At 38.5% G+C, this 25,196-nt stretch overlaps 1 protein-coding gene across 3 annotated transcripts in view; it reads left to right on the top strand.

The window, feature by feature from the left end:
* Positions 1-1,263: 1,263 nt before the first annotated feature.
* LOC127425032 (glutamate receptor ionotropic, kainate 5-like) overlaps positions 1,264-25,196 on the top strand; it is a 132,155-nt gene continuing 108,222 nt past the window's right edge. Inside the window, exons 1-4 of one of the 3 annotated variants that reach the window (XM_051670634.1) lie at positions 1,264-1,457; positions 1,780-1,823; positions 4,264-4,305; positions 6,534-8,105. Coding sequence is in view for 1 of the 3 variants with exons in the window: in XM_051670632.1 (XP_051526592.1) it covers positions 1,820-1,823 (4 nt within the window). In the remaining 2 variants the exon portion in view is untranslated. The remainder of the gene's footprint in view (positions 1,458-1,779; positions 1,824-4,263; positions 4,306-6,533; positions 8,106-25,196) is intronic. The other 2 variants (XM_051670633.1, XM_051670632.1) reach the window with 2 other exon arrangements.

Genomic DNA, 25,196 nt, shown 5'->3' on the forward strand with positions numbered 1-25,196 from the left:
TCAGTAGATGAAAATGATTAATAATACTTACATTCTCTATAATTTAACAGAGCATAAAAACCAAATCATAAAGAGAACCACATTTTCCATGGGTATAAAAGGAGCATGTCACTGTCATAGAAATATGCCTGACATTCAACAGGGATGCAGTTAATGCACAAAAGAACATGAGTCCATATTTCTATTCTTCTAATTCATTGCATACAGTCCATTTACACTACCAACATCTTATGAATGTGCTGTCTTTGTTTATATTGTGTGCTTGACAGGGAATGGACTATATAGAATGCAGACGTGTCGAAGAAGTACCTCGGAATTAAATTGAACTTAACCCAACCCATTAGCTCTTTGTGCGTGCAATTTCGCCAAACCCACTTGTGGCTAGACTTAGCACATGCTTGCATGAAAATACCAGAACTTCCTGGCCATTCCCATTGACTTTGCATGCATGACTTATGGCATAGCGCTGCACGTAGTTCTCTTAAAATAGGGTCCATAGTGTCAGTAGATTATTTTTCATTTTCACATAATTACATAATATATAAGGAGAAACTATTTCCTTTGTGAAATCTCATTTGTGATTTTTCTTTCCTGCAGGTGTGTAAGCATGTGCCATACAATAATCTAAATGGTCATTAAATATATGTGGTTAGGACAGTGGGTGTATTCTGTTTTAATGTGTGCATGCACATGTGAATATATTGTTTGTTGTCTTTATGCATGCATGCACATGTGGATATATGGTTTATTTTCTTTTTTTACTTCATAATTTCATTATTTGATCATTTGCATAAGCCCCTATTTTTTTTTAATTTTTTTTTTTTTTACTTTCCCAGCAGTCATATTTTTCTCTGAAATTTTATTCAGCATTATTCTTGTGTTCTGTGTGCCAATAAAAAAATAAAACAAATCAAATAAAGTTTGACATAATTTGTGGACTTTACAAGATTTTCTGATATAGTCTTCACCAAAATTCTGAATTTCTGAATGTGAGAAAAATATAATTGAACATTTGTGTGTTTCTATAGAGGATAAAGCTCAAGAGTAGTGTGCGACTGAATGCACATTTTGATGTTTATTTTACAGTATTCATAGGAGTAAGAGTTGAAAGATATGAGTGAGACAGAAAGAAAGAGAGAGAGGGAGGATTTGCCTCTGATTGGATTGGAGGCAGTGCTGAAGAGGCACTGAGATACAACACGAAAGAGAGAGAGAGAGAGGGCACGAATGCAGTTTACACGTAAGCCCAGCTGCCAGAAATTACAGCGAGCTCAACTGTGCCAGACTGGAACAGGGGGGCGTGAAACCGGAGAATGGCAAGGACAGAGAGGGTGAACAGAACCGACTATTGCATTCTCTTGGGAAATGATCTGTGGTGAATAAACAGAGACTGCAGAAGAGACACAGAGGGCGAACCAGGGAATGGAGGAGGAGGGGATAGCCTAGCGTCCTCTGAGGTAGCGCCTGTGGAGCCTGCTCATCCCGCTGAGTGTGTGCCTGCGTGTGTGTGAGCGCATGCATGCTGACACATTGATTTATTGCTGCATGTGTAATTATCTAAGTCTCCGATTAGCAAGTCATTTTGCATCTCTGCATATGTCCGGTACTGATGCAGAGATCCAGCGATGTGTCGGCTTAGACACTGGGATCTTTTTTAGTTTTCCTGCGGTCTCTAAGTTATGTTTTTTGCACTGCGATGGCACATGCGTTCATAATATTTGTTCTTTTGGCATTCCATTGAGGTTTCTCTTTCTCTCTGTCTTTCCCTCTCTCTTCCAGCGCAGTAGACTTGGTGCGACGCAACTGAAGGAAGACAGCCATGGGTGAGTATATCTTCGTCTGCTCTTTATCCCTTTTTTCTTAGCATAATGCACTGTCAATTACTGTAGTCTTTTTCCTCCCCCCCACTCCCCTTTCCGAATTCCCCCTTTTCTGTTGTCCATCAGCCATTTTAAACCCCCTTCATCGTCTCCTCCTACTCTTTCTTTATCTCTCTTTCATTCTTTCTCTCGTCATCTGTCACGGTCCCCTCCACTCCCCCTTCGGTCCCCATCTGCCCATCTCTCAACAGCCATTAACAACTGTCCCTGTCACAAGACTGCTCAACCTAAACCAATGTGCTCAGGTCAAACACATCCTTCACACATGCTTCCACTTGCTCCAACACACACACACACGGATGCATTGCTCATATATGCGTCTACCACTAAACTCTGAGTATTTCATGGGAGACGTAGGTAGAGGACAGATTGATGGTGATTGTGACAGCTTACCCACAGTGCTGTGCTTTTGCTGGTTATGCTACCACTGCCTGTGAATGTGTGTGCGTGAAGGTTATTTAACTTTACCACCTTAGAAGAAGGGGACAAAAGACAAGCATTTAATCAGTGTGTGTGCCTGCTGTGATGTATTGAGGAAAACACACACCCTTAACCACATATATTAAATGCCCATTTGGATTATTGCATGGCACATACACACATGCTTACACACCTGCAGGAATGAAAAAATCACAAATGAGATTTCACAAAAGAAATTGTTTTCCTAGACAGCAATGAGACCAAAAGGAGATGTTTGCGTAATGTTTCTCCTGATAAAGTGACCCCAGTTATCTCACGTTTCTCTTCTAGAGATCTCAACAACGTCTCAAATTTTGCTCACATCTGCACATTGACCATTTGTCACAGTCACAAGATGCCAATGTCTGCCATCAAAAGAGATTTCAATATGAACATTTCAAAAATTTCTTCATCAAATTCTCCAAAGTATCTGAGCTGTGCTTTCACAATATTAGAAAAAAATATTTTTAACTTGTTTTCCAATAAAAACATCTAAACAGTCTTAAAAAGAGATAAATTCACTTGAGAAGCAAAATGACAGAAGACATTTTGTCTTGTTTTCAGATACATTTTTATGCTCACAAAAAAGTAAAAACAACAACACTTGATTCAATTTTTTTACCCCATTTGCAAATAGTTTTTTCTTGCTTTAAGCGTAAATCACACTAAATATTGTTAAATCTCTCTGAAAATATGACTTAATGGGCTCTATTTTTGTGAGTGGGCAAAGCGCAGCGCTACGCGCTACGACAGTGTGCAACATCTTATCCAATTTTCGTGAGAGCACTAATTCTAAGTGCAGTGGACAGTTAATGGTGACTGAGACTAAACAGTATATGTTTGGAGAATGCGCGGTCTTGGAATAGCTGGTGTAACTCCATTTCGTGCCAGCTCAAATGGGTATGGGTGGGAGTGTTTGCGCTACTGTGGTGTAGGTGCACAAACTGTGGGTGTATTGTATGTAAATTAAGTGGCGCAAAGCGCAATTTGCTATTTTCCTAAGAATTTGGTTGTTGCGCTAAGACGTTTCAATACCACCTCTTAACTCAGCGCAAAGTCGAAATTTATTTCTTGCATTTACAGTTTGGAGATTACAACAGCAGCTGCTAATAAAGTTCATGTCCAAATTCTGAAAGTAGGCTACAGAACATAAAATAATGCCCCTGACGATAGCTGTTGAAGCCGTTTGTTGAAACAAAAAATTATGAGATTTGTGTTACATTTTTTACATTACATTACAGTTTCAATTAATTAATTACATTTTTCAAAATAAGTGTTGACCGGTAGAAGTGAAGTGCTTGCTGATTCAATCACTGTTAATAGTAGCAATGATTTGTATGTCAGTAGATGAAAATTATTATTAATTCTTACATTCTCTGTAATTAAACGGAGCCTACATCCATATCCTGAACCACATTTTCCATGTGTTTAAAAGGAGCATGTCCCATTTAACAAGAACACAGTTAAAGCACAATATAATGTAAATATATATTAATAATCTTCTAATTCATTGCATACTGTCCATTTAAACTAACAACTTCTTATGAATGTGCTGTCTTTGTTTATATCGCTGGTGCAGCAGAAGAACCTCCCTTGACCCGATTAGCCCCTTGCACACATGATTTCGCCAAACCCATTTGCGCCTAGAATTAGCGCATGCTTGCACGAAAATACCAAGACTTCATGGCCATGCCCATAGACTTTGTAATTATGACTTAAGGCGTTGTGTTGCACGTAATGCTTGCGCTCTTAAAATAGGACCCTACATCTTATGTCAAGTAATTTTTTTTCTTGTTTTAAGATAAATAGATATTTTTATCGGTGAGTAAGACAAAATTACTCTACTATTTGTAGAGAATATACTCTATACTCCTTCAGTGTCAACAAATATCTAATTTGTTTGTCTATTTTTATTTTTTCTAAGGAATTTTAGCAGAAACATCGGAGACCAAGTTGATATGTAAAGGTATAAGCTCAACCTTTCCTAAATTATTACAAAGTGAAAAAAGATATAAAACACAGAAGATGAGAAAAGCAATATAACAGAGGGTGCTTTATTGATTGGTTGGCGTTATACATATATTACAATGAAACAGAGTTGTGTGATATCAAGGTGAAATACTGATTGTTGTTGTCTCTAACAGAGATGATGCAAAGCAACTGATTTATCAGGGAAACCTTACGAGTTGTAAATCCTTTTGAAAGCACTCATTTCAGACAGAGAGGGCAGAAATAGAGGTAGCATGACAAAGCAGACCGAAGCATGTTTCACGGAGCCAACCACAGATACTACAGGAGAAAAACGAATCTTGTTTTCAACCTCTCACCTTTGCTTGGTTTCTTGGCACAGCTCTCTGACTCACTCGCGGAAGCCTTAGATCATACAAAGAAAAGTACAAAATGTGATCTCTGCTCCTGTACTCAAGTCTTTGTTAACATGTGTGCACAAGGTACAGAGTTTGAAGTCTGGTATGGCTTAGACCTATCGATTTAACATTACAGCTTTTAAAATGGAATAATCGAGCTTCCAGGTAGGCATAAAACTGATCGGTTTGGCTTCACACACAATAAAATAATACCAAAGTGCCTTTATTTACCTATGACATGACATGATTTTCAAGGACAAATGCACTGGCATGCACAAAAGGGAATGTTCTCCATGGAGAGCCAAATTTCAATCGTGCCTTATAAAAAAACAGCTCCCTCACGTAAAACGCACTTACCACAACATATTAGTTCAGCTGTTACACAAAACCCAGCAAGGACAACAGATCCATAATATCAAGATTAAAAATAGATATTCTGCACAAACTGTTACAGGAACTCAGTATTACAGCTGTAAAAGAAAGTATGCCATACAAAATAAAAATCATAGCCCATACTTACCTAACCCAACAGAGATTCGATTTGTTTCACTGAGTAAAAATAAATCAAATCTGACTCAAAAGCCTAGGCTTAATGTATTTTAATGGCGTAATGTATCACCTGCATTTGAAATATGACCCCGCACATATGTTATGCTTAAAACATATATATTAGGCAGTTCTTGACAGATTAGTGTCAACAACATAGCAAGCAAAAAGCCTATGAGTGAAAATATTTTATGATGCTCTTTACAAATTTGCTTTACTAACTGTTAAACACTTGCTTACCAAGCCATGAGGTAAAAAGCATCAGCCAGGTGTGTGTATGTTAAAAGCACAGTAGATTGGTTGACTGACGCATTTAGAAACATGGAAGCCACTTGACCGGCTTCCATTCTTGCAACTCTTACCAACGAGGATCTTTATTCTAACCATGGCTAACAGGCTTACATAACGTCAAGCACGCAAGGAGTCAGTGTTTCGGGTACATTTATCATGGAACATTCTACATATGGTCCATCAAAATACCACTTCACTCAATGAAAATACAGTCAAAGCAATAGTTCTCTTTTCAAAGCATTCGCATTGGCTTTTCACTTCATCTGACGGGCATTCGTCTATAATTAGATCTTTTTAAAGTTTTTGCTTGTATATGGAGAGATATCTTGGATAATAGAATGGGGGTATGACCGACTGTACTAAAATATTAAATATTAAAATACAAGGTAAAGGACACAAAAAAGGTCCTGACATGACAATGTATCATATGGTCACACAATGAGACTGACAATGGAAATGCTGGAAGAGACTTGGAATTGGAAAGTATAGACAGAATGTAAGAACACCACAGATTAAAGCCATGTCCACACTAATACGTTTTTGTTTAAAAACGCATGAATTTCGCTATTTTTACGCCTCTCATCTACACTAGAATGGTGTTTTAAAAACACTCTCCGTTACCACATAATTTGAAAAAAGATGACGTTAGGAAACTAAAATCTGAGTTTTCAAATGAATATGGATTAGTGTGGATGTGGCCTAAGGCTTTTTGTTTAAAAACGCAACAGGGTTTTCCTCCACTGAAAACGGAGTGTTTCGAAAATGCTCTCCATTACTGCGTACTTTGGAAAACAGTGATATCAGGAAACATAGTTTTTAAATGAAAACAGGTTCGAAAATCTAAGAAGTGATAAGTAACGCTAGGACTCATAACATGATCAATCAAATAATGGAAACAGAACATTCTGTCCAATTCTACATCTCTGGCATAGTATCATGTCTTTTCCTATTTTAATTATATGTTCCTAATTTTCTGTTCCTCTGGCTCCAGGCTGTTCCCTGCTCTGTAAGGGCCCATTTCTCCACCCTTGACTCGTCATCTTCTACTTGCCGGCTGACAGCAGGAAATTCTCTACACATAACCAGACACTCTCAGAATGCATCTAATTTCCTACCAGCAAAAGTGTGATCACAGGAGCACAGAGACTTGAGGATTTCTGATATTGAAAGTCAGAAGTAGGACTAAAAGAAAGAACAAATCCTTGATTTTGATTTTTTATTGAAATCACTTGACGTTTACTACTCAGAAACCATCCACTACTTCAAGGTTGAATGGAACCCTAAGGGGGCAAGGGAATAAGTGTCATCCAATCAAAGACCCTTTGATTTCATATCATGTCGAGAGGATCCTAAGCGATACCATTCAACAGGAGATAATTGAACTTCCTGCCTGGCAGGCAGCAAAAAATGGAAGACTAGAGGTCGAAGTGATTTTTCTGGGGGATACGTAGAAGCACCCCACCGCTCAGGATCAGATAGCCCAGTTCTGAAAGAAAACTTCTACCTACCTACCAGTGATGTTTGATTTCTTTTCTTTTTTCTGTCCAGTTCTGTGGAGAAATGACAGTGATGAAAGAAGATTTGAAAAATAAAAGAAGCTGTTGTTTGTTGAATCTTGGTCAGATCTTTTAGACTGACATTCAACAGTTTTACTGAGTAGGCGCCGAAAGTGATCCAGGAAAAAAGAGAGCGAGCAGATGGTGTGCTTTCGATTGACAAGGCTATTCTCCATAATTCTGAGGCAAACAAACAAAATGTTATTATATGCCTTAGTCTTACCATTCAGGTGCAAATAAATTGAGAGACAGAAGGAGAGCAAGACCAAAGAAGAATAAAAGCAAAAGGGGAGGGAGTTGGGTAGATGTCACTGGTGTAATTCGTTAACCGTACCTTTTTGATCAAGTTAGGTTTCTCATCTTTTCATTTTCATCTTCTTTTCATCTCAAAAATTTGATTTCCTCCCCCCCTCCGAATGACCCTTAAGACTTTAAGGGAGACCATAACACATTGCAGTGACAGAGAGGGTGTGGAAAAAAGGAGGGAGAAGCCTTTTTTCCAAGCTGCAACAGAATGTTCTTATGGCTTCCCGATTTTGCAGTTTTAGGTACTTACCTTGTCACTCGACCTCTGTTTTTATCCCCTTCTCCATGCCTCTGGGACAGCAAGGGAGGGAATTGAATTATTTGATCTCTGCTGGAATTTTTGCATTTGCCTTCCTGACAGATTTTTTCAGTACTCCTGTTTACCTCAGACAAAAAGCTGTTGTATCACAAGTCAAAATCTGGAACCTGATACTGTTTGGGAAGTGTTCCACAAGAGAGCAAGGCCATTGAGAAAAAAAAAACTGAAAACGGAAATCTTCTTAAGTCTAACCTCCGATCTTAAAAAGCGTGAGATATTTTTTTTTTTTCTCCCCCCCCTTCCAGTTCAGAGGTATCCTCGGATATTCCTTTCTCAGTTCCTCTCCTTCTATGGAATCTGTCAGCATTCCCGACTGGACGCAGCCAGCTTGATTCTGTGCCAATCCTTTGATATTAGCTGCTGGTGTCGTCTGCTTCATTCTGTGAGTAGTAGATTCCCACTCTGTCCGCCTTTCTATGTGTGTGTGTGTGTGTGTGTGTGTGTGTGTGCAGTCGTGTATGTGTGTGTATTTGACTTTGGCTCCATATGGTGTTCAATCCCCTGCGTAGCTATGCTTATCTATCTTTTGTTTGTGTGCATGTCTGGATGCATGTTTAACTTGAATGTGTGTACACTACACAAACGTAGAAGCGAGTCAAGGTTAACAGCAAAATCATCTGGGCTGGGCTACTGATGCAAATCTATAGTGTTGATCTAGGAAAGTAAGCTTGTTTTCCGTAATGGACAAAACCTATTTTAGGACATGCTCTGCTGCAGATATACTGTTTGTAAATTGTGCCAATGTGTTTAACAGGTGTCACCAACCTAATCCATATGCATATATGTGTTTGTACCTTGCATAGGGTGTTTAGTAACAGGAGACCAGACAATTATTTACCACCAGTGATTGTGCACTAATTAATGCAAATTAATGTAGATACGCTCAATGAAAGATAAAAGGCATTTTATGATGTGTCTGTTCATGAGGTCAGCTAATGAAACATGCAGTGGGGTTTGGCGTAAAGTGGCATGTTTATTGATAATTTCTGCAAGTCAAAGCATTAAGTTTTTGTCAATGGAGAGGGAGACATTTATAGAGTAACCTGTGACAATAGCTGTTCATAATAAATGTTTCTGACAATCCTGTTGCAGAAAGAAATGATTGTCTTTTTTCCTACTTTGCCCCCAGATTGAACAGCTGTGGTCATTGTCTTTCTCTCCATCTCTTTTCTCAGCCTCTTTCCATCACTTGCTCAATCAGTGTCTGGACCTCACTTGGGGCTGGCCAATAATTGAAATGCTATATTGATATTATGCTTGAGGGTGAGTGATGGAAAAAATACACTTTTATTTACAGTTTATCATTTGGAGTGGCATCATTTAGTGCCAGAACAGTTATCTATGGCTACTAAAAGTCTAGAATGCTTGTGAAACACCACTGATTGAACATCCTGCAAAGGCAAAACACAGTAACAACCTATTTTGTCAAAACTCAGCTATGAGACCTGGGTAGCTCAGCGAGTATTGACGCTGACTACCACCCCTGGAGTTGCGAGTTCGAATCCAGGGTGTGCTGAGTGACTCCAGCCAGGCCTCCTAAGTAACCAAATTGGCCCGGTTGCTAGGGAGGGTAGAGTCACATGGGGTAACCTCCTTGTGGTCGCAATTAGTGGTTCTCGCTCTCAATGGGGCGCGTGGTAAGTTGTACGTGGATCACGGAGAGTAGCATGAGCCTCCATATGCTGGAAGTCTCCGCGGTGTCATGAACAATGAGCCATGTGATAAGATGCGAGGACCTGCATCATATATGTCATCATATGCTGTGCCCATCGACAATGCCAGAGTCAACTTGAGATGTTTTCAGAAGCCAGTATAAAAGTCAGTGGGTAATGCCTGTCTAACATGTTCAAGGAATAAGTCTGATGAATAAATGAATATTTTTCACTGAAGTCATCTCAGTGCACGCTTGTTTTGAGCTGATCCATGGTGCGTACAGACACCACTGGTTGATCACATGCAACTGCAAACACTCATGTTGATACAACTTGAATGGAATCGTTATTAATGCTACCAAAATGTCTTCAAAACTTTGTTTCACGAATCAAATTACTTGTTTATTATAGAACAAAAATTTTGAATATTTTAAGAAATTAAGACATTTTCTCTGCATACACAATTGATGTAGAACAGTGGTTCTCAACCTTTTTTTCTATTGGGCCACACTACAGTCCAAGTGCCGCATATCATATACAAATAACGTCATCAATGCAAACCAACAAGATTTAATATTATGGTATTGCAGTTAATATTATGAATACCATGATACCTAGACAATTAAATTTAAACAGAGTATAATGCTACTCATTTTTATGTATAGTCCTGGTAAGCTTGAAGAGTCACTTGTAAGTTTCAGAGATTTTAATAATACATCATGGAGGACAAGCAAACAATGCCAGCGTGTTACATTACAGGCAGCCTCTAGTGTAGTCTATATATGGAACCACAGTGCTATCTCATGGACAGTAATTACTTATACAAGAACACAACACTCACCATTATTGGGACACCTGATGTTGTCGGGAGATGACCAATTTGGTGAAATTCGGCTTGAAAGGAGTCACAGCACAGTGAAGTTGCGACTGTAAGTTGCAGTCTGTAAGTGCACGGAAGCATGACTTGATGCGCAACATTGCGGAAAATCGCAAATGTATGTTGATCCAAATATGGAAAGCACTTTCGAATTTAATAATCTGAGGTTCTGTCCAGGGATGTTTCACCACATTCCTGTAACTGAGGATGCTTGCTGTGCTGTATGGGTGTTTCCTCTTGCCTGAACATCCATCAATTCATCTTCAAGTGAGTGGCGGGGCAAACCGAAAGTTGTAGCCAAGTCCTTGATTTTATTCCACAGGGAAAGTGAACGGCTCTCTGATGAAATGTCCAGCAAATTTAAGTTTCTCAAAATCTGAAAAATGAGAGATTAATATTTCTTGCATTTGACTGACAGTTGCAACAAATCTTTCTCTCTGTTGTGTGTCCAACACACACTCACTCGCGTCATTCAGTAGTGGGAAATTAGTTAAATCACCATCTTTGAGTTGTGCAGTGTACAGTCCTAGCTACATTTTGAAACTCTCAATACAGCACAACAGGTCATCGATGTGTTTTCCGTCACCTTGGAGTTGCAGGTTTAGCTTGTTTAGGTAAACTGTGATGTCTGCAAGAAAGACAAGATTGTTTCTCCATTCCTTGTCTCTCAAGACTGGAAATCTCTCTCCCTCGCCAATGTCATCAAGAAAGTGAACTATCTCTGGGAGTAAAGCCAGAAAGCGATTTAAGACCTTTCCCCGACTTAGCCATCTTACTTCGCTGTGCAGAACGAGGTCTCCGTAGGCACCGTCCAATTCGTATAACAATGCAACAAACCGGCGGTGCAGTAGAGGGCATGCTCGAATGAAGTTGACCACCTTGACCACAGTGTCCATAACCTTCATGAGGTGTCCATCAGCTAACTTGCTGCACAGTGCTTTCTGGTGCACAAAAGAGTGAAATGCCATCAATTCAGTGGACATTTTTCACATTTCAGCAACAAGACCCTTGTGTTTTCCCATCATTGAGGGTGCACCATCAGTAGTGATGGAGGATGTCGGTATGTTCATGTCTGTGCATGCTTCACTAAGTGCTCTACGAATGTCCTCGCCCCTTGTTCGTTCATGAAGCGATTTCAATGCCAATAAATCTTCCGTAACCTCAAATGTTCCTAAATTCAAACATCTCACCCAAATGCAAAGCTGAGCAATGTCTCCGATGTCTGTTGATTAATCTGCTGCCAAACTGAGTGCTGAAGCAGTGGCTAGCTTAGTTTTTAGCTGTTCTGTCAAGTTCTCAGACATTTCTGAAATTCGATGTGTAACTTTGTCCAGTTGCGGTTTTAACCACCACGCAAACCACGCAATTGCGTGGGGCCCCGGATGTTAATAGACATCAGTACTGTTGGTAGAAGTCAATTGCTGACCATTTAAATAAAGAATAAATAAAAATACAATAAATAGCTAAATAAAAATCAGTACTATATGTTTAGTATAAGTCAATTGCCCACATTACAATAAAGAATAAATAAAAATAAAATAAATAGCTTAATTAACATCAGTACTGTATGTTTAGTATAAGTCAATTGCTGACCATTTAAATAAAGAATAAAAATACAATAAATAGCTAAATAAACATCAGTACTGTTTAGTATCAGTCAAATGCTGACCATTAAAATAAAGAATAAATTCAAATAAAATAAATAGCTAAATAAATATCAGTACTGTTTAGTATTAGTCAATGGCTGACCATTAAAATAAAGAATAAATTAAAATAAAATAAATAGCTAAATAAACATAAGTATTACTGTTTAGTATCAGTCAAATGCTGACCATTAAAATAATGAATAAATAAAAATAAAATAAATAGCTAAATAAACATCAGTAGTACTGTTTAGTATCAGTGAATGGCTGACCATTTAAATAAAGAATAAATAAACATAAAATAAATAGCTAAATAAACATCGGGGGTTGGTTGTACCAGCTATACATACGTTACAACTTAGCCTAGTTGTGGCGTAAATGGGCACTAAGTCACAATTTATGCGCTACTAAATATTTGAGCATTACACCATTAAATTTATGTAAGACGTAACCCTACGTATAAACTAAATATTTACGGAAACCTCCGACCAGGAGTAAATGATGGAATAAAAAAGCAGACTGATATTTAATGACATCAATGAGCTCATGTTTTGGCTGACAGGCATCAGTCGTTTCGACATATATGATGATGTTGGCATTTACACTCATTTTCATTTACGAGAGAGAAAACAAAACGTACTTTTAAGTGGCTCTTCAGCATGAAACCGATCTAACGGTGCTGTTTTTAGGGTGCGTCGCCTGGTGTCAAGTTTCAACACATTCAAAATATATATATAGGATATTAAAATGAATAAATGTCTATTTTTCCAGCCTATTGTATTAGTATGTATCACCCCTCATTTATTTTAGATACATTTCCTATATATTATTATTTACACAGGCCAAATATACTATTTATTAAATCTAATTTTATTACGTATCCTATTTTAATGTCTGGAAAATCAGACTTCTAAATATTACATTTTGTAAATTCGGATGAAGGGGGTACCAAACTGTGAATCCTGAACAAAACATTTTGGCGAACACACGTTTACATTTTAGCTTCCACTCAGCTGACAACAATGAAAGTAGCTACGTGATTAGCTAGTTAGCTATAAGCTCATTGTCACGGAGAGTAAAAGATGGATTTTATTTACTTTCCAGCATTGTGTCTCACCAACTAGGCAACAGCAAAGCGTGAAATCAACACTCACCACACACAATCCACCACTGCACCATTGTCTGCTGAGCTGCAAAAAGATGCTCTGATGTTTACCTTTCAATCTGCTACATTACTGACTGCACTGACAAACTATAGCTGGCTAACAGCAAACAGATGTGATAAACATGAGTGACATGGTTGTCAGGGACAGGGTTAACGTTATATTAGTTATATAAAATGATGGGGTAGTTTTTTATTAACTTTCCACTATGTATTTCACAAACTAGTTAGCAATTTAATGAGAAGAGATCGCTCAAATCCACTATAATAACTCCGCCCTGTCTGCAGAGCCACCATCAGCTCAGAGTCAGCTCGTAAACAATGGAGTCAGAGCCAGTGTTGCCAACTAGTTTCAATGGAAAGTAGCTAAAACCTGCTCGAAATGTCGCTAAATGTCACTAGTTGACGTCATACGCTAATTAGCATATTCGTGACGTCATCGCGTCTCATTTGAAATTTGCATAGTGTCCGCCCTTTACATGCGTTTGCTTCTCTGTGCTTACCGTACATACTGTAATATCCTATTCATTCCCTATATCTATCAATCACTCAGAGAGAATGTTAGAAGCGACAGAAAGTTTCTTATCTTTTCTCTCACACAGCGCTCAGCCATAACAAACCACTATGTGCATATTTAAAAAAAAAAAAAAAAAAACTATGTGCATGTTTACAAAAAAACAATACAGATTCGTGATTGGTCCTTGACAACGCTGTCTGCACATGCACAGCTCATTCACGTCTATGTCAGCTGCCATGCGGTCAACTGATTGTGGGCTCCGTCTTCTCACCTGCTCACCTCTCTCTCTGTCCGTCTCACTGAACAGAGTAGATGCAGAGAGAGGTGTGCCTCCGAGTCCGGGCAGGAAAGCAAGACCACGCGCTCGCGGGGCAGTACTGGTGACTTTCTTTTACGGAAGGTAGCTAAGGTTTGTCCAAAAAGTCACTAGATTTGTCGCTAGGCACTTTTTTTGAATAAAAGTCGCTAAAGCGGTCTGAAAAGTCGCTAAATCTAGCGACAAAGTCGCTAAGTTGGCAACACTGGTCGGAGCGCACTCTGCTGGACAAACTACGCTATGACACAAATTCTAAAGTATTGTTTTCTGCATTATATGTTCTGAAAAAAGTTTTCATATCGGCGCATATTGGTAAAATATACGCCGATACCGATATATCGGTGAAAGGCTAATATTGGCCGATAATATCGGCCGACCGATATATTGGTCGGGCACTACTTGCTGTGATTGTCATGACAATGGCAAATTTTATGACAACTGCTCACTTAAGCTCCAGTGCACAAAAAAATCCACCGCTGCGAATGACGTGTACAACTGGATTCCACTGAAGCGTTCAGATTTACATTCCTTTACCAGCAATATTTTGCCATTTTAAAAACATAAATTTTAGGGTGGGCCAAAAGAAGACTTGTAAGATATCAATTGAATATATAAATGTACCTTTGTGCCTGTGGGTATTCGACTATGTAATGGGTGATATGAAAGTTTCATATTTATTCTCAATGTGTGATCTGGTATGCTGTATTCTTGTTTAGTTATTGTGTTGTTATGTGAAGCACTGCTATAGCCCTATATTAATTGCCCCACAGGGATTAATAAAGTTCTAATAATAATAATCGTTGTGCTCTGCCCATCGCTGATCAGCATGGCTCATACTCTCTAGAACTACAATACCCCTGATGCGCACACTGCAATGCCCATCGTGCACACACATACTACAACTTCATTAAACATCTCTAGTAAGCCTCCCACTCTCTAGAACTACAATGCCCATCATGCCCCTCCTCGAAGTTTGCACACTTTTATTACTGATTTATCACAATACGGAGAAAGGAGAGGTGTACAAAAGCAACCCGATATTTTTTTTATTTTTTTATTTAATTTTTATTTTTCCCCTTTTTCACCCAATTTGGAATGCCCAATTCCCAGTGCGCTTTTAAGTCCTAGTGGTCACGTAGTGATTCGCCTCAACCTGGATGGCGGAGGACAAATCCAAGCTGCCTCCGCGTCTGAGACCGCCAACCCACGCATCTTATCACGTGGCTTGTTGTGCGCGTTGCCACGGAGACATAGCGTGTGTGGAGGCTTCACGCCATCCACCGCGGCATCCATGCTCAACTCACCACGTGCCCCACTGAGAATGAACCACATTATTGTGACCACGAGGAGGTTACCCCATGTGACTCTACCCTCCTTAGCAACCGGGCCAATTTGGTTGCTTAGGAGACCTGGCTGGAGTCACTCAGCATGCCCTAGGATTCGAACTAGTGAACTCCAGGGGTGGTAGCCAGCATCTTTTACCACTGAGCTACCCAGACCCCCCACAACCTGTTATTATTTAAAAAAATAACTCTGCTAATATGGTCTAAAATAAAAAATATTGCGTTACTTTACTCGTTACTCTGATTACTTAATGCACGTTACTTTTATTGCGTTACCCCCAAAACTGCTAACAAGTGTGAAAATGGCTAGGTGGTTTTCTGTGGGCTGGCCATGACTTGTTTGCCTAGTTGGTAATAAGCTTTTGGAAATGAAAAATTATGCTGACAGAACACCAGTATAATAAGACAAAACTGGGGGTTTTGGTCTAATGGGCCACAGTTCAAGGAGAATGTATATATCAAATGACAACTCAATTGAAAATAAGTTTAAAATTTAAATAATAGTGCTGATGTTGGGAAATGTTATGGTGTTCCTTAAGAAGAATCAGTTTTAGACCAGGGCTTGCATTTTGATTCAATTACATTAAGGTAGTTTTAACAAGTATCATTTCAGAAGTTCCCATATTCCTTGATGGTTGGCCAACTTGGCTTCCTTTTTAAGGGCTCTGAATTCCCTGTGGATTAATTAATAAGTTAATTGAAATGAATAGAAATAAAGGTGTAGTTAGGGTGCTGGAAGGATACCAAAAGAATGATCAAAAGAGTGAGGTAAGCAGCCATTTACATTTTTTTTTATTCTCCTCCCGAACTTACAGTTAGAACTCATTTAGAAAAGCAGTTTTGCCTCTACAGGAAATAATTACAAATGTAGTTGAGTATCTCTATGCTGGACAAGCTTTGTTTAATGTCTTTCATCTTGGGAGTGTACTGCAAAAATCTATAAAGTGTGGAATGACACCTGTTGGCTTGATGTGTACTTTTCAATGTGAGTGGTTGTTAAAGGTATTAATAATTTCACAGTCAGAGTGGGCCCTTTTTCAAAATGCCATGTATTCCTGTCTGTACTCCTGGCATTGCACTGATCGGCTGCTGCCATTCTGGTCAACATCTGTTGCACCCTTGATCAGCTTTGGGACTCTCTGATCACTGTCTGGTTCATCTTCTTCCAACCTACAGGCAGAAACTAAAATCAGCTAAACCTGTAGTTAAGACTGTAAGAAGATGGACCAATGAAGCAGAGCTGGAACTACAAGCCTGCTTTGACTGCACTGATTGGTGTGTTTTTGAAGCTGCAGCCAACAACCTGTATGAGCTCACAGATACTGTGACATATATCAGCTTCTGCGAGGACATGTGCATTCCTACTAGGAATTATTTAACATACAGTAATGACAAACCATGGTTTACAGCAAAACTCAGGCAGCTTCATCAGGCCAAAGATGATTCTTACAGAAGTGGCGATAAAATCTTGTATAATCAGAAAACAAGTTTTCATCTAACTACCCTGCATCAGTGTGGAGTGGCCTGAAAGACATTACCAACTACAAGACACCATCCCCCAACACTGTAGGGAATCAACCCCTGGCTGACGACCTGAATGTGTTTTACTGTAGATTTGAAAAGCCCTGTCTCACACCCCACACCCGCTCTGACACTTCACACAAACACCTCCTGCAACCCCCTTCTTCCCCCCTCCTGCTACTCAACCTGCACTTAAGATCTTTGTAGAGGATGTGTGCCGGGTCTTCCGGAAACAGAAGGCAAGGAAAGCACAGGGCCCAGACAGTGTTTCACCCACTTGTTTAAAAGCCTGTGCTAACCAGCTGGCCCCCATCTTTACACAGACCTTCAACACATCACTGGAGCACTGTGAAGATCCCAGCTGCTTCAAATGCTCCACCATCATCCCTGTCCCATAGAAACCCAAGATTGCAGGACTTAGTGACTACAGACCTGTCACCCTGACGTCTGTGGTCATGAAGTCATTTGAGAGACTGGTGTTGACCCACCTGAAGGACATCACTGGACCCTTTCTGGATCTCCTGCAGTTTGCCTGCAATATCTAGACAGACCAGGGACTTATGCAAGGATCCTATTTTTGGACTTCAGTTCGGCTTTCAACACCATCATTCCTTCTCTCCTATGGAATAAATTAGAGCTAGTGATTAATTGTTGCAATAATCATCCAAATAGTCGAATAATCATTCTAATAATCATTAGATTAATCGATTATCAAAATAATCATTAGTTGCAGCACTAGTATAAATTAACCTAGCTCTCGGTTCCCACCGCTATCTGTCAGTGGATCACCAGCTTTCTGACAGATAAGCAGCATTTAGTGAGACTGGGGAAATTCACTTCCAGCACATGTACAATCAGCACTGGTGCCCCCCAGGGATGTGAGCTCTCCCCACTACTCTTCTCCCTGTACACAAATGACTACAATGCCAAGGACCCCTCTGTCAAGCTCCTGAAGTTTGCAGATGACACTACAGTCATCGGCCTCATCCAAGATGACAACGAGTCTGCTTACAGAAGGGAGGTTGAACGGCTGGCTCACTGGTCACTCAAAACAACCTGGAGCTGAACACGCTCAAAACAGTGGAGATGATAGTGGACTTTAGGAGGAACACGCCAGCATCAACCCTGCTCATCATTCTAAACAGCACTGTGGCAACAGTGGAGTCATTCAGGTTCCTGGGCACTACCATCTCACAGGACCTGAAGTGGGAGACCCACATGGACTCCATTGTGAAAAAGGCCCAGCAGAGGTTGTACTTCCTTCGCCGGCTGAGGAAGTTCAACCTGCCACAGGTGCTGCTGATCCAGTTATACTCAGCAATCATTGAGTCTGTTCTCTGCACTTCTATAACTGTCTGGTTTGGTTCAGCTACCAAGTCAGACATCAGAAGCCTTCAAAGTATAGTCTGGATTATTGGTTCTCACCTTCCCACCCTCCAAGAACTGTACACCTCCAGAGTGAGGAAAAGGGCTGGAAAAATAGCTTTGGACCCCATTCACCCAGCTCACACCTTTTTGAACTGTTGCCCTCTGGCCGGCACTACAGAGCACTGAGCACCAGAACAGTCAGGCACAATAACAGTTTCTTCCCTCAGGCCATTCACCTTATGAACAGTTAAAACTGTCCCCAATACTCTCCATTGTGGCAATACAATCATGTGCATATTCAACTATTCATTCATATTTATATTCCATTTATTTATTTGACATATCCTGCCTCTTCTGCACAATACATTAAATCACCTTGCACATAACTGTATATCTGTATATAACATATTTGAACAACATTATTGCTCTACTGTGTTTCCTCTATATTTTTTATCTGTTGTATCTTATTTTGTATTCTTATTTCACTGTTTACATATATATGTTTATATATATATTTCAAATGTTTGTATGTACAGTATATGTTGTGTATGTATATTTTTTGTATTCTCTTTGCACTGGAAGCTTCTGTCACCATGACAAATTCCTTGTGTGTGTAAGCATACTTGGCAATAAAGCTCATTCTGATTCTGATCATAGTAGGTACAGGTTATATTGCTTGCAAACTGCAAAGTTCATATTTAGCTTATTCCTCCCTGTAAGCAATGCCTATATGAAATTAATATTTGCCAATTCACACTCCAGATTTTGAATCTATGCTTCCCTGCTACGGTCATCCATTAGCATTGTCATACTGATAAGAACGATATCTAATGGACTTTAGAAGCAATGCATTTCATTATATGGTAAATGTAAAAATTTCACTTGGTTTTAGGAATGGACATGAGTTCCCGAGTACTTGGATATGACAGCAATGAGTGTGTTTACATGCACATTCTTACACTGATTATGCTTAATAAGCTGACAACATATAAGGTCACGCAAATGCCTTAAACGGTTTTCCTTTATTGGTATAAGGTCATAAACAGTTTATGCATAAACCAATCAACACAGGTAGATTTTTGCCCATTACACCAATTTTTGCGTTGCATGTAAACACTTTTACCGACATTCTTACCGACTTATCCAATGTGTGCAAGTCTTATGCACAGGCCAGTTTACTGTATGTTTTGACATCAAAAGCAGAGAATACATGATTTCAAATGTCATGTAAATGTGGTTGTCTTGTGTTAAAGGATTTTTTGAATTAGCTGATTTTTTTTCGTTATCAGCCTATTGGTGTGCATGTAAACATTGCATTGATTGATCATGAAAACAACAATTGTGTGACTTCAAAAACTTTTTCAACTTCAAAACATTTTAATTTTGTGATCGGTTACAATGGCATGTTGAGGGTGTCTTGTTGTCTGACTAGATGGACAGCTGTACACTGCAAAAGCGATGCACATGGCAAAAATCATCCATCCAGTACTGAAGTATTTTTTGGATTTATCTGTTGAATACTGAAGCTACTATGCAATGCACATATAAACCTGGTTTACTGACAAAATATCATGGTGAACAAATACATATCTATTTTGTTCCCCACCTCTGCTACTTATCTTGCTATCTAACTAGGTGAAGTATACATTCAACTAGCTACCAACATTGGCACTGGATGAATAAATCTTTCATCTGCAATTTTGATATTATTGAAAAAGCAAATCTTAGTCAACTGTGCACAAATGAGTGCTGACTGTCCTCACTCCGTCTTTCATATTCTCCATTTACCATTCCAGCCACAATTCCAATCTTAAAGTTATTCTTTCACCATCTCTGTCAAGCTCGTTTTCTTTCAGTCCGTATAGAATTCAGGGGTCACAAATACACATATATTCTTGCTGTGGTCACATTGTGTGCCACAGAGAGATGAGAGTGAGAGAAAGAGGGTGGACCGGGGCTTGAGAGATAATCCATCACAGTAGTCATTGCTGTGTCCCCTTATGTGTTTATGAATGAAGAAAGAGGGAGCACTCACAGATACTATATGAAACTATTCTGTCTAAATACTAAAGACCTCCTTTAATTAGCTTAGCCTGTACCTCATGGATTTGTTACAACAGTGATTATAATGTCACACAGAAAACTTTGCTCAGTAGTTTTCTTATACATACATTTGGGCTTTTCCCACAAGCCCCAGATCATAGCCAACTCACAGCACATACTTCTTTTCTGGTGTTCACACTTCTGAGACACGTTCCTAACGATAAATACAATACACAAATATAAATTTAAAACTTGTTTGAAATCTGGCTGACCAGTCGTCAGGTCTGATCACTGTCTCAACATCCATGAAAGCAGAAATTTGCAATATCCAATGACATTGCAAGAGGAAAGAGTGCAAGTAGAGGGCAAAGCAGGCAAATAAAAAGAAAAAACGTCACCATTATGGCACCATTTATAAATTTAGAAGGAATTTTTGGAAACTTTCAACTGTAAAACCTCTCTAGAATCTACATTTTCCCAATTTGTGTCTCCTCTTTTACTTGTAGATAGACTTTGAAATTCCCTAAAGGTCATAGCCCATGTCATCTGTTTCATTTGCTGAAGGTCATTTTCTGATGTGATTTAAAATGTACAATTATTTCAAGTTTATATGACAGTTACTTTAAAACCCATTATTCAATTTAATTACTAAATTTGCAATGTTGGAATAGGGTTTTCTCAAGCTGATAATAGTGCAATAACACTAGGTCTATATTATTACATTTCTACATATGTATTTTGTATTTTTAAGTGTAAAAAATAAGCTAAAACCACATGACTGACTGTAGCTCCTAGAAGTGTTGTGCTAGGTATCAAAAACATTATAAAAAATTAAACCTGATCTGCTAAAGCTATATATTACATTAAAATGGATCTTAGCCACCTGAGAACAGACTTATCTTGGGAGTAAGATAATATGCAAATCTGTAATTTAAAGGTAGTTTATGTATAGTAATTAAAAATATTTAAAGATATGGTAATGTGTTCTATTTATGGCAATAAATCATAGGTGTCATGGTTTGTTGTGGATTGTTGTGTTTAGAGCAGTGGATTTGTTTTTATATGCTGCCAATGCCTTGTGATGTATTAAAGAACTTTTACTGAGTGAGATGTTCATTCTCGTTTAGATACTCCAGCCCCCTCTCAGACACTGAAGGGCTATTAATACGTCTGAATGTGAGCTGACCTTCCCTCTTTTTCACCTCTCCCTAGATCCTCTTTTTAGTGTTAATCCTTTATACCTTACGTCTTAGTTTCCCTGCAGGTTGAGTGAGATACCAGCTATCCAAAGTCAACAAGTCTAGTCTAGGTTTCTTACAACTGACAGATTAAAAACTGCTATTGACTAAAAAATGGTATAGGTTTTCTACTGACCTTGTCAGGTCATGGTCTTCAAATATATATTAAAGCACCTGCATGAATCTCTACTGCTATCCGAGCCTTCACTTCCCTCAAATAGCTCTAAGCTAACATGAATCTTGTTCTTGGCAGTTTTTGGTCCGGTGAATGTACATGTATATTTCTAAAGGACAGGAACTAGGGGCCATCTCATTCACCATGAGGCGAGATAACTCTTGCCTTTAATTACACCTCCAGATCCCAAAGCTAAGGACAGCCAATCACAGGTTAATCAAAACCAGCCTTGAAGCACAATTCATCTCCATGTGTGGAAAGCAAAGATGGGGGAAGAAAAGAACGGGCCATTTGGGTTGAGAAGCAAAGAAAATCAATATGTGCTGCCTAATGTATACATGAGCAGGGAGACCATCCCCACACACCCACCCAGAGGCTTAAGATTTAGATAAAAAATACCCCAAGAAGAAAAATATTTGCTTTTGCTTTTAGAAGGTGCTGAGGAAAACAGGTGGGAATAGAGTTTAGCATATATTTAGCATATGGACTAATTAGTTATACTGGCGTTTATGATATAGTGGAGACCGGGGCTAGTTGTCACATTGGCTATAGCTCTGTAACAATAAGATTTAGAGTCAAAAGTGCAATTGAGCAAATGTATGTTTTGTATGTTGATTTTAGACACCTAAAATAAAAATGACCAGGAATGAGAATTCACTGGCGATATATATATATATATATATATATATATATATATATATATATATATAAAAAAGTGTCCTGAAAATAATGTAACAATTTAAAAAAAAAATCTTTATGGTCTTTATTTGTACTGATTTGGGGTTAAATATGACCAGGATATTTTTTTGACAGGTTTCGTAAGAATCACAGTTTCCATTTGTGTTGTTTTAAAGTACTTTGTGAATCATAATTGTTTTACTTTTTAAATTTCCCCTAAAAGCCAATGGGCTGCTTAATGCAGGAGAAAATTCTAAGACAGTAAACCACTAGTTTAATGGAAGGTTTAAATGTGACAGGTTACCCCAACATAGTGTGACAATATACTCCACTACTGGGGTAAGTCACAAAAGGGTCAACATCTTTTTTCCTGGACTATATCGGTGAAAATGTTCAATAGCTTTTTATTTTGTAAAGAATCATGGATATACAGAAAGTTCATTTCAAAAATAATCCTACCCTAAAAATATTCTCTGGAGCAAAAAGTGTGAAAACTAGCCCCAGCCTCCACTTTTCGACAACCTAACAATCTAACTAACAATCTTTTTATGATACAAACATCTCAGATTAGTAAGAAGGGTCTGTTTCAGCATGCTCCTAAACTTAAAAGCGTAAGATCAAGATTTCTGCTTGGCCTGCTTTATCATTGTGTATTTGTCAGTGTTTCATTTTTTAAAAAATAATTTTTATTCACTTCATTGTATGAAACATTTACTGCATCCTAATGGTTAAATGACCTTCTACTTGTATGATTTTTTATAATGATATAACAAAGACGAAATTTGATTGCACAAACATTATGAAAGCTTAGCATACACAACTGGCCTATAAATTACCTAATGGAAATAATCTGCTGTTAAAACCTGCAGGGATCTTCGACCTATTATAAGTCTGTTAAGATATTAGCTTGCTATATACAATTCCACTGGCCTAAACACGTTCAGTGTACGATGTCATCATTACTCTGCCACAGACTAAAGAACCTCATTATAAAACAACATGATGGGTCATTTCGCATCAATCAGCAATTTTCTTGTGGAAATTAATGCCTTCGGTGGGATGTGCACAAGATATCGCTAGTCTTATAAAACAATCCACATGTGCTTTAATATTTGCACATTTTTCATATTACGTCCCTGTGAAACATGGCTTACATTATTTTAATTAACCTTCTGTATTCTTACATAATTTAAGTTTCCCCTCATTGCAAACATTTTGCTGTAGGTGTCGTTCATTAGAAGGTCTTTATTTGCCATTTGTGCAGTTTGCACAAATATATTGGAAGTCCTACTGTTACTCTAACCTAAATTATCCAGCACAGACTAACATAGATAGAGGGATCGGCTACTCCCCAGTGACACCTGAGTAATTTGGGAATCAGACCTGAAGGATGAAAGATTCAGACCTAAGTCCTCCTGGATGGTCATCCCTAAGGTCTATCTTCTCCACTGTCTCAGCCACCACAAGCTCCCCTGGTGTATTTATAGAATTTGAGAAATGTAGCAGGATTGCTTGTTAAAGGGATTGTTCAACCAAAAATGTCAATTCTGTCTTAAATGGTTAATTCATCCCAAAATGAAAATTCTCTCATCATTTACTCACCCTCATGCCATCCCAGAGTTGTCTGACTTTCTTATATCTGCAGAACACAAAGATTTTTTAAAATTCAGATAAAGTCAGCATAAACAATCAATTAGACTCCAGTGGTTTAATCAATGTCTTCTGAAGCGATCCAGTTGATTTTGGATGAGAACAGACCGAAATGTAACTTGTACTGTACATCTTGACAGCAGTCTCCTTGGCGATCTTGATTTCAAGCTCGATTACACTTCCTACAGCACCATGCTGCGCATGCGTCAAGCACTAGGAAGTGTAATCGAGCTTAAAATCATGATCATGCCAATAGAGACTGCAATGGCAAGATGTACAGATGTGGCCTTTGAAAACACCATCAGGAAATCCATCGCGTGAAATCACTCAGCATACCGCAGACGGGCTTCTTCTTAGAATTAAACTACATGTGTTGTACTTCTAACAATATCCACCAGGTGGCGCATGAAAGACTTGAGGAAGAGCTCACGCCCCTCTGTCTAGTTAGTGACAGGTCACCTGCTGGGTAATTAATTTATTAACTTGTAAGAAAGTTACTAGAAAATATTAAATATAAAGGCTCAATTCTCTCTGATAAGGAACGATGGACTGCAAAGGTGACAGAAAGTGAGACTGATTCTAATACATATGCTTCCAAATTGTGGGCTGCTATATGTGTTTATTGCATGGAGGCCATGAGTTCCTTGAAAATTTGTATAATGTTATTTTAAAAGATAATACAATTGAATTGTTTAGAGCAAATCCATTGTTGTTTTTAAATCATGTTTAATATGCATTGTTAATTTCACTGCAAAGAGCATTTTTGAATACTTGACTTATTTCATAAATAAAAATGTTTGGTGTAATGTAAAAAATATTATGGATAGTTGATTATAAAACATAGACTCTTCCCTGATTTCTTAGAGGGTCGTTGGATTATTACATTTGAGAACCTCTGGATTTTGATTTGTCTAAATCGTTCACAATTCTTTATGGGAGTAGCATATAGTTAATTCCCTCATTAAAGATGTTAAGCACACAGTTTTGAATGCATTTATTTAGATTTTCAAATATTTTTGCTTGGAATTACACTGGTGGCCAAAAGTTTGGAATAATGTACAGATTTTGCTCTCATGGAAAGAAATTGGTACCTTAATTCACTAAAGTGGCATTCAACTGATCACAATGTATAGTCAGGACATTTATAACATGAAAAATGACTATTACAATTTGAAAACAAATTCTCAGTTCTCATCAAAAAAATCCTAAATGTGCAGCAATGACAGCTTTGCAGATCCTTGGCATTCTAGCTGTCAGTTTGTCCTGATACTCAGGTGACATTTCACCCCA

Source organism: Myxocyprinus asiaticus, chromosome 34 (genome assembly GCF_019703515.2).
Source record: "Myxocyprinus asiaticus isolate MX2 ecotype Aquarium Trade chromosome 34, UBuf_Myxa_2, whole genome shotgun sequence".
NCBI classification, from domain to species: Eukaryota; Metazoa; Chordata; class Actinopteri; order Cypriniformes; family Catostomidae; genus Myxocyprinus; species Myxocyprinus asiaticus.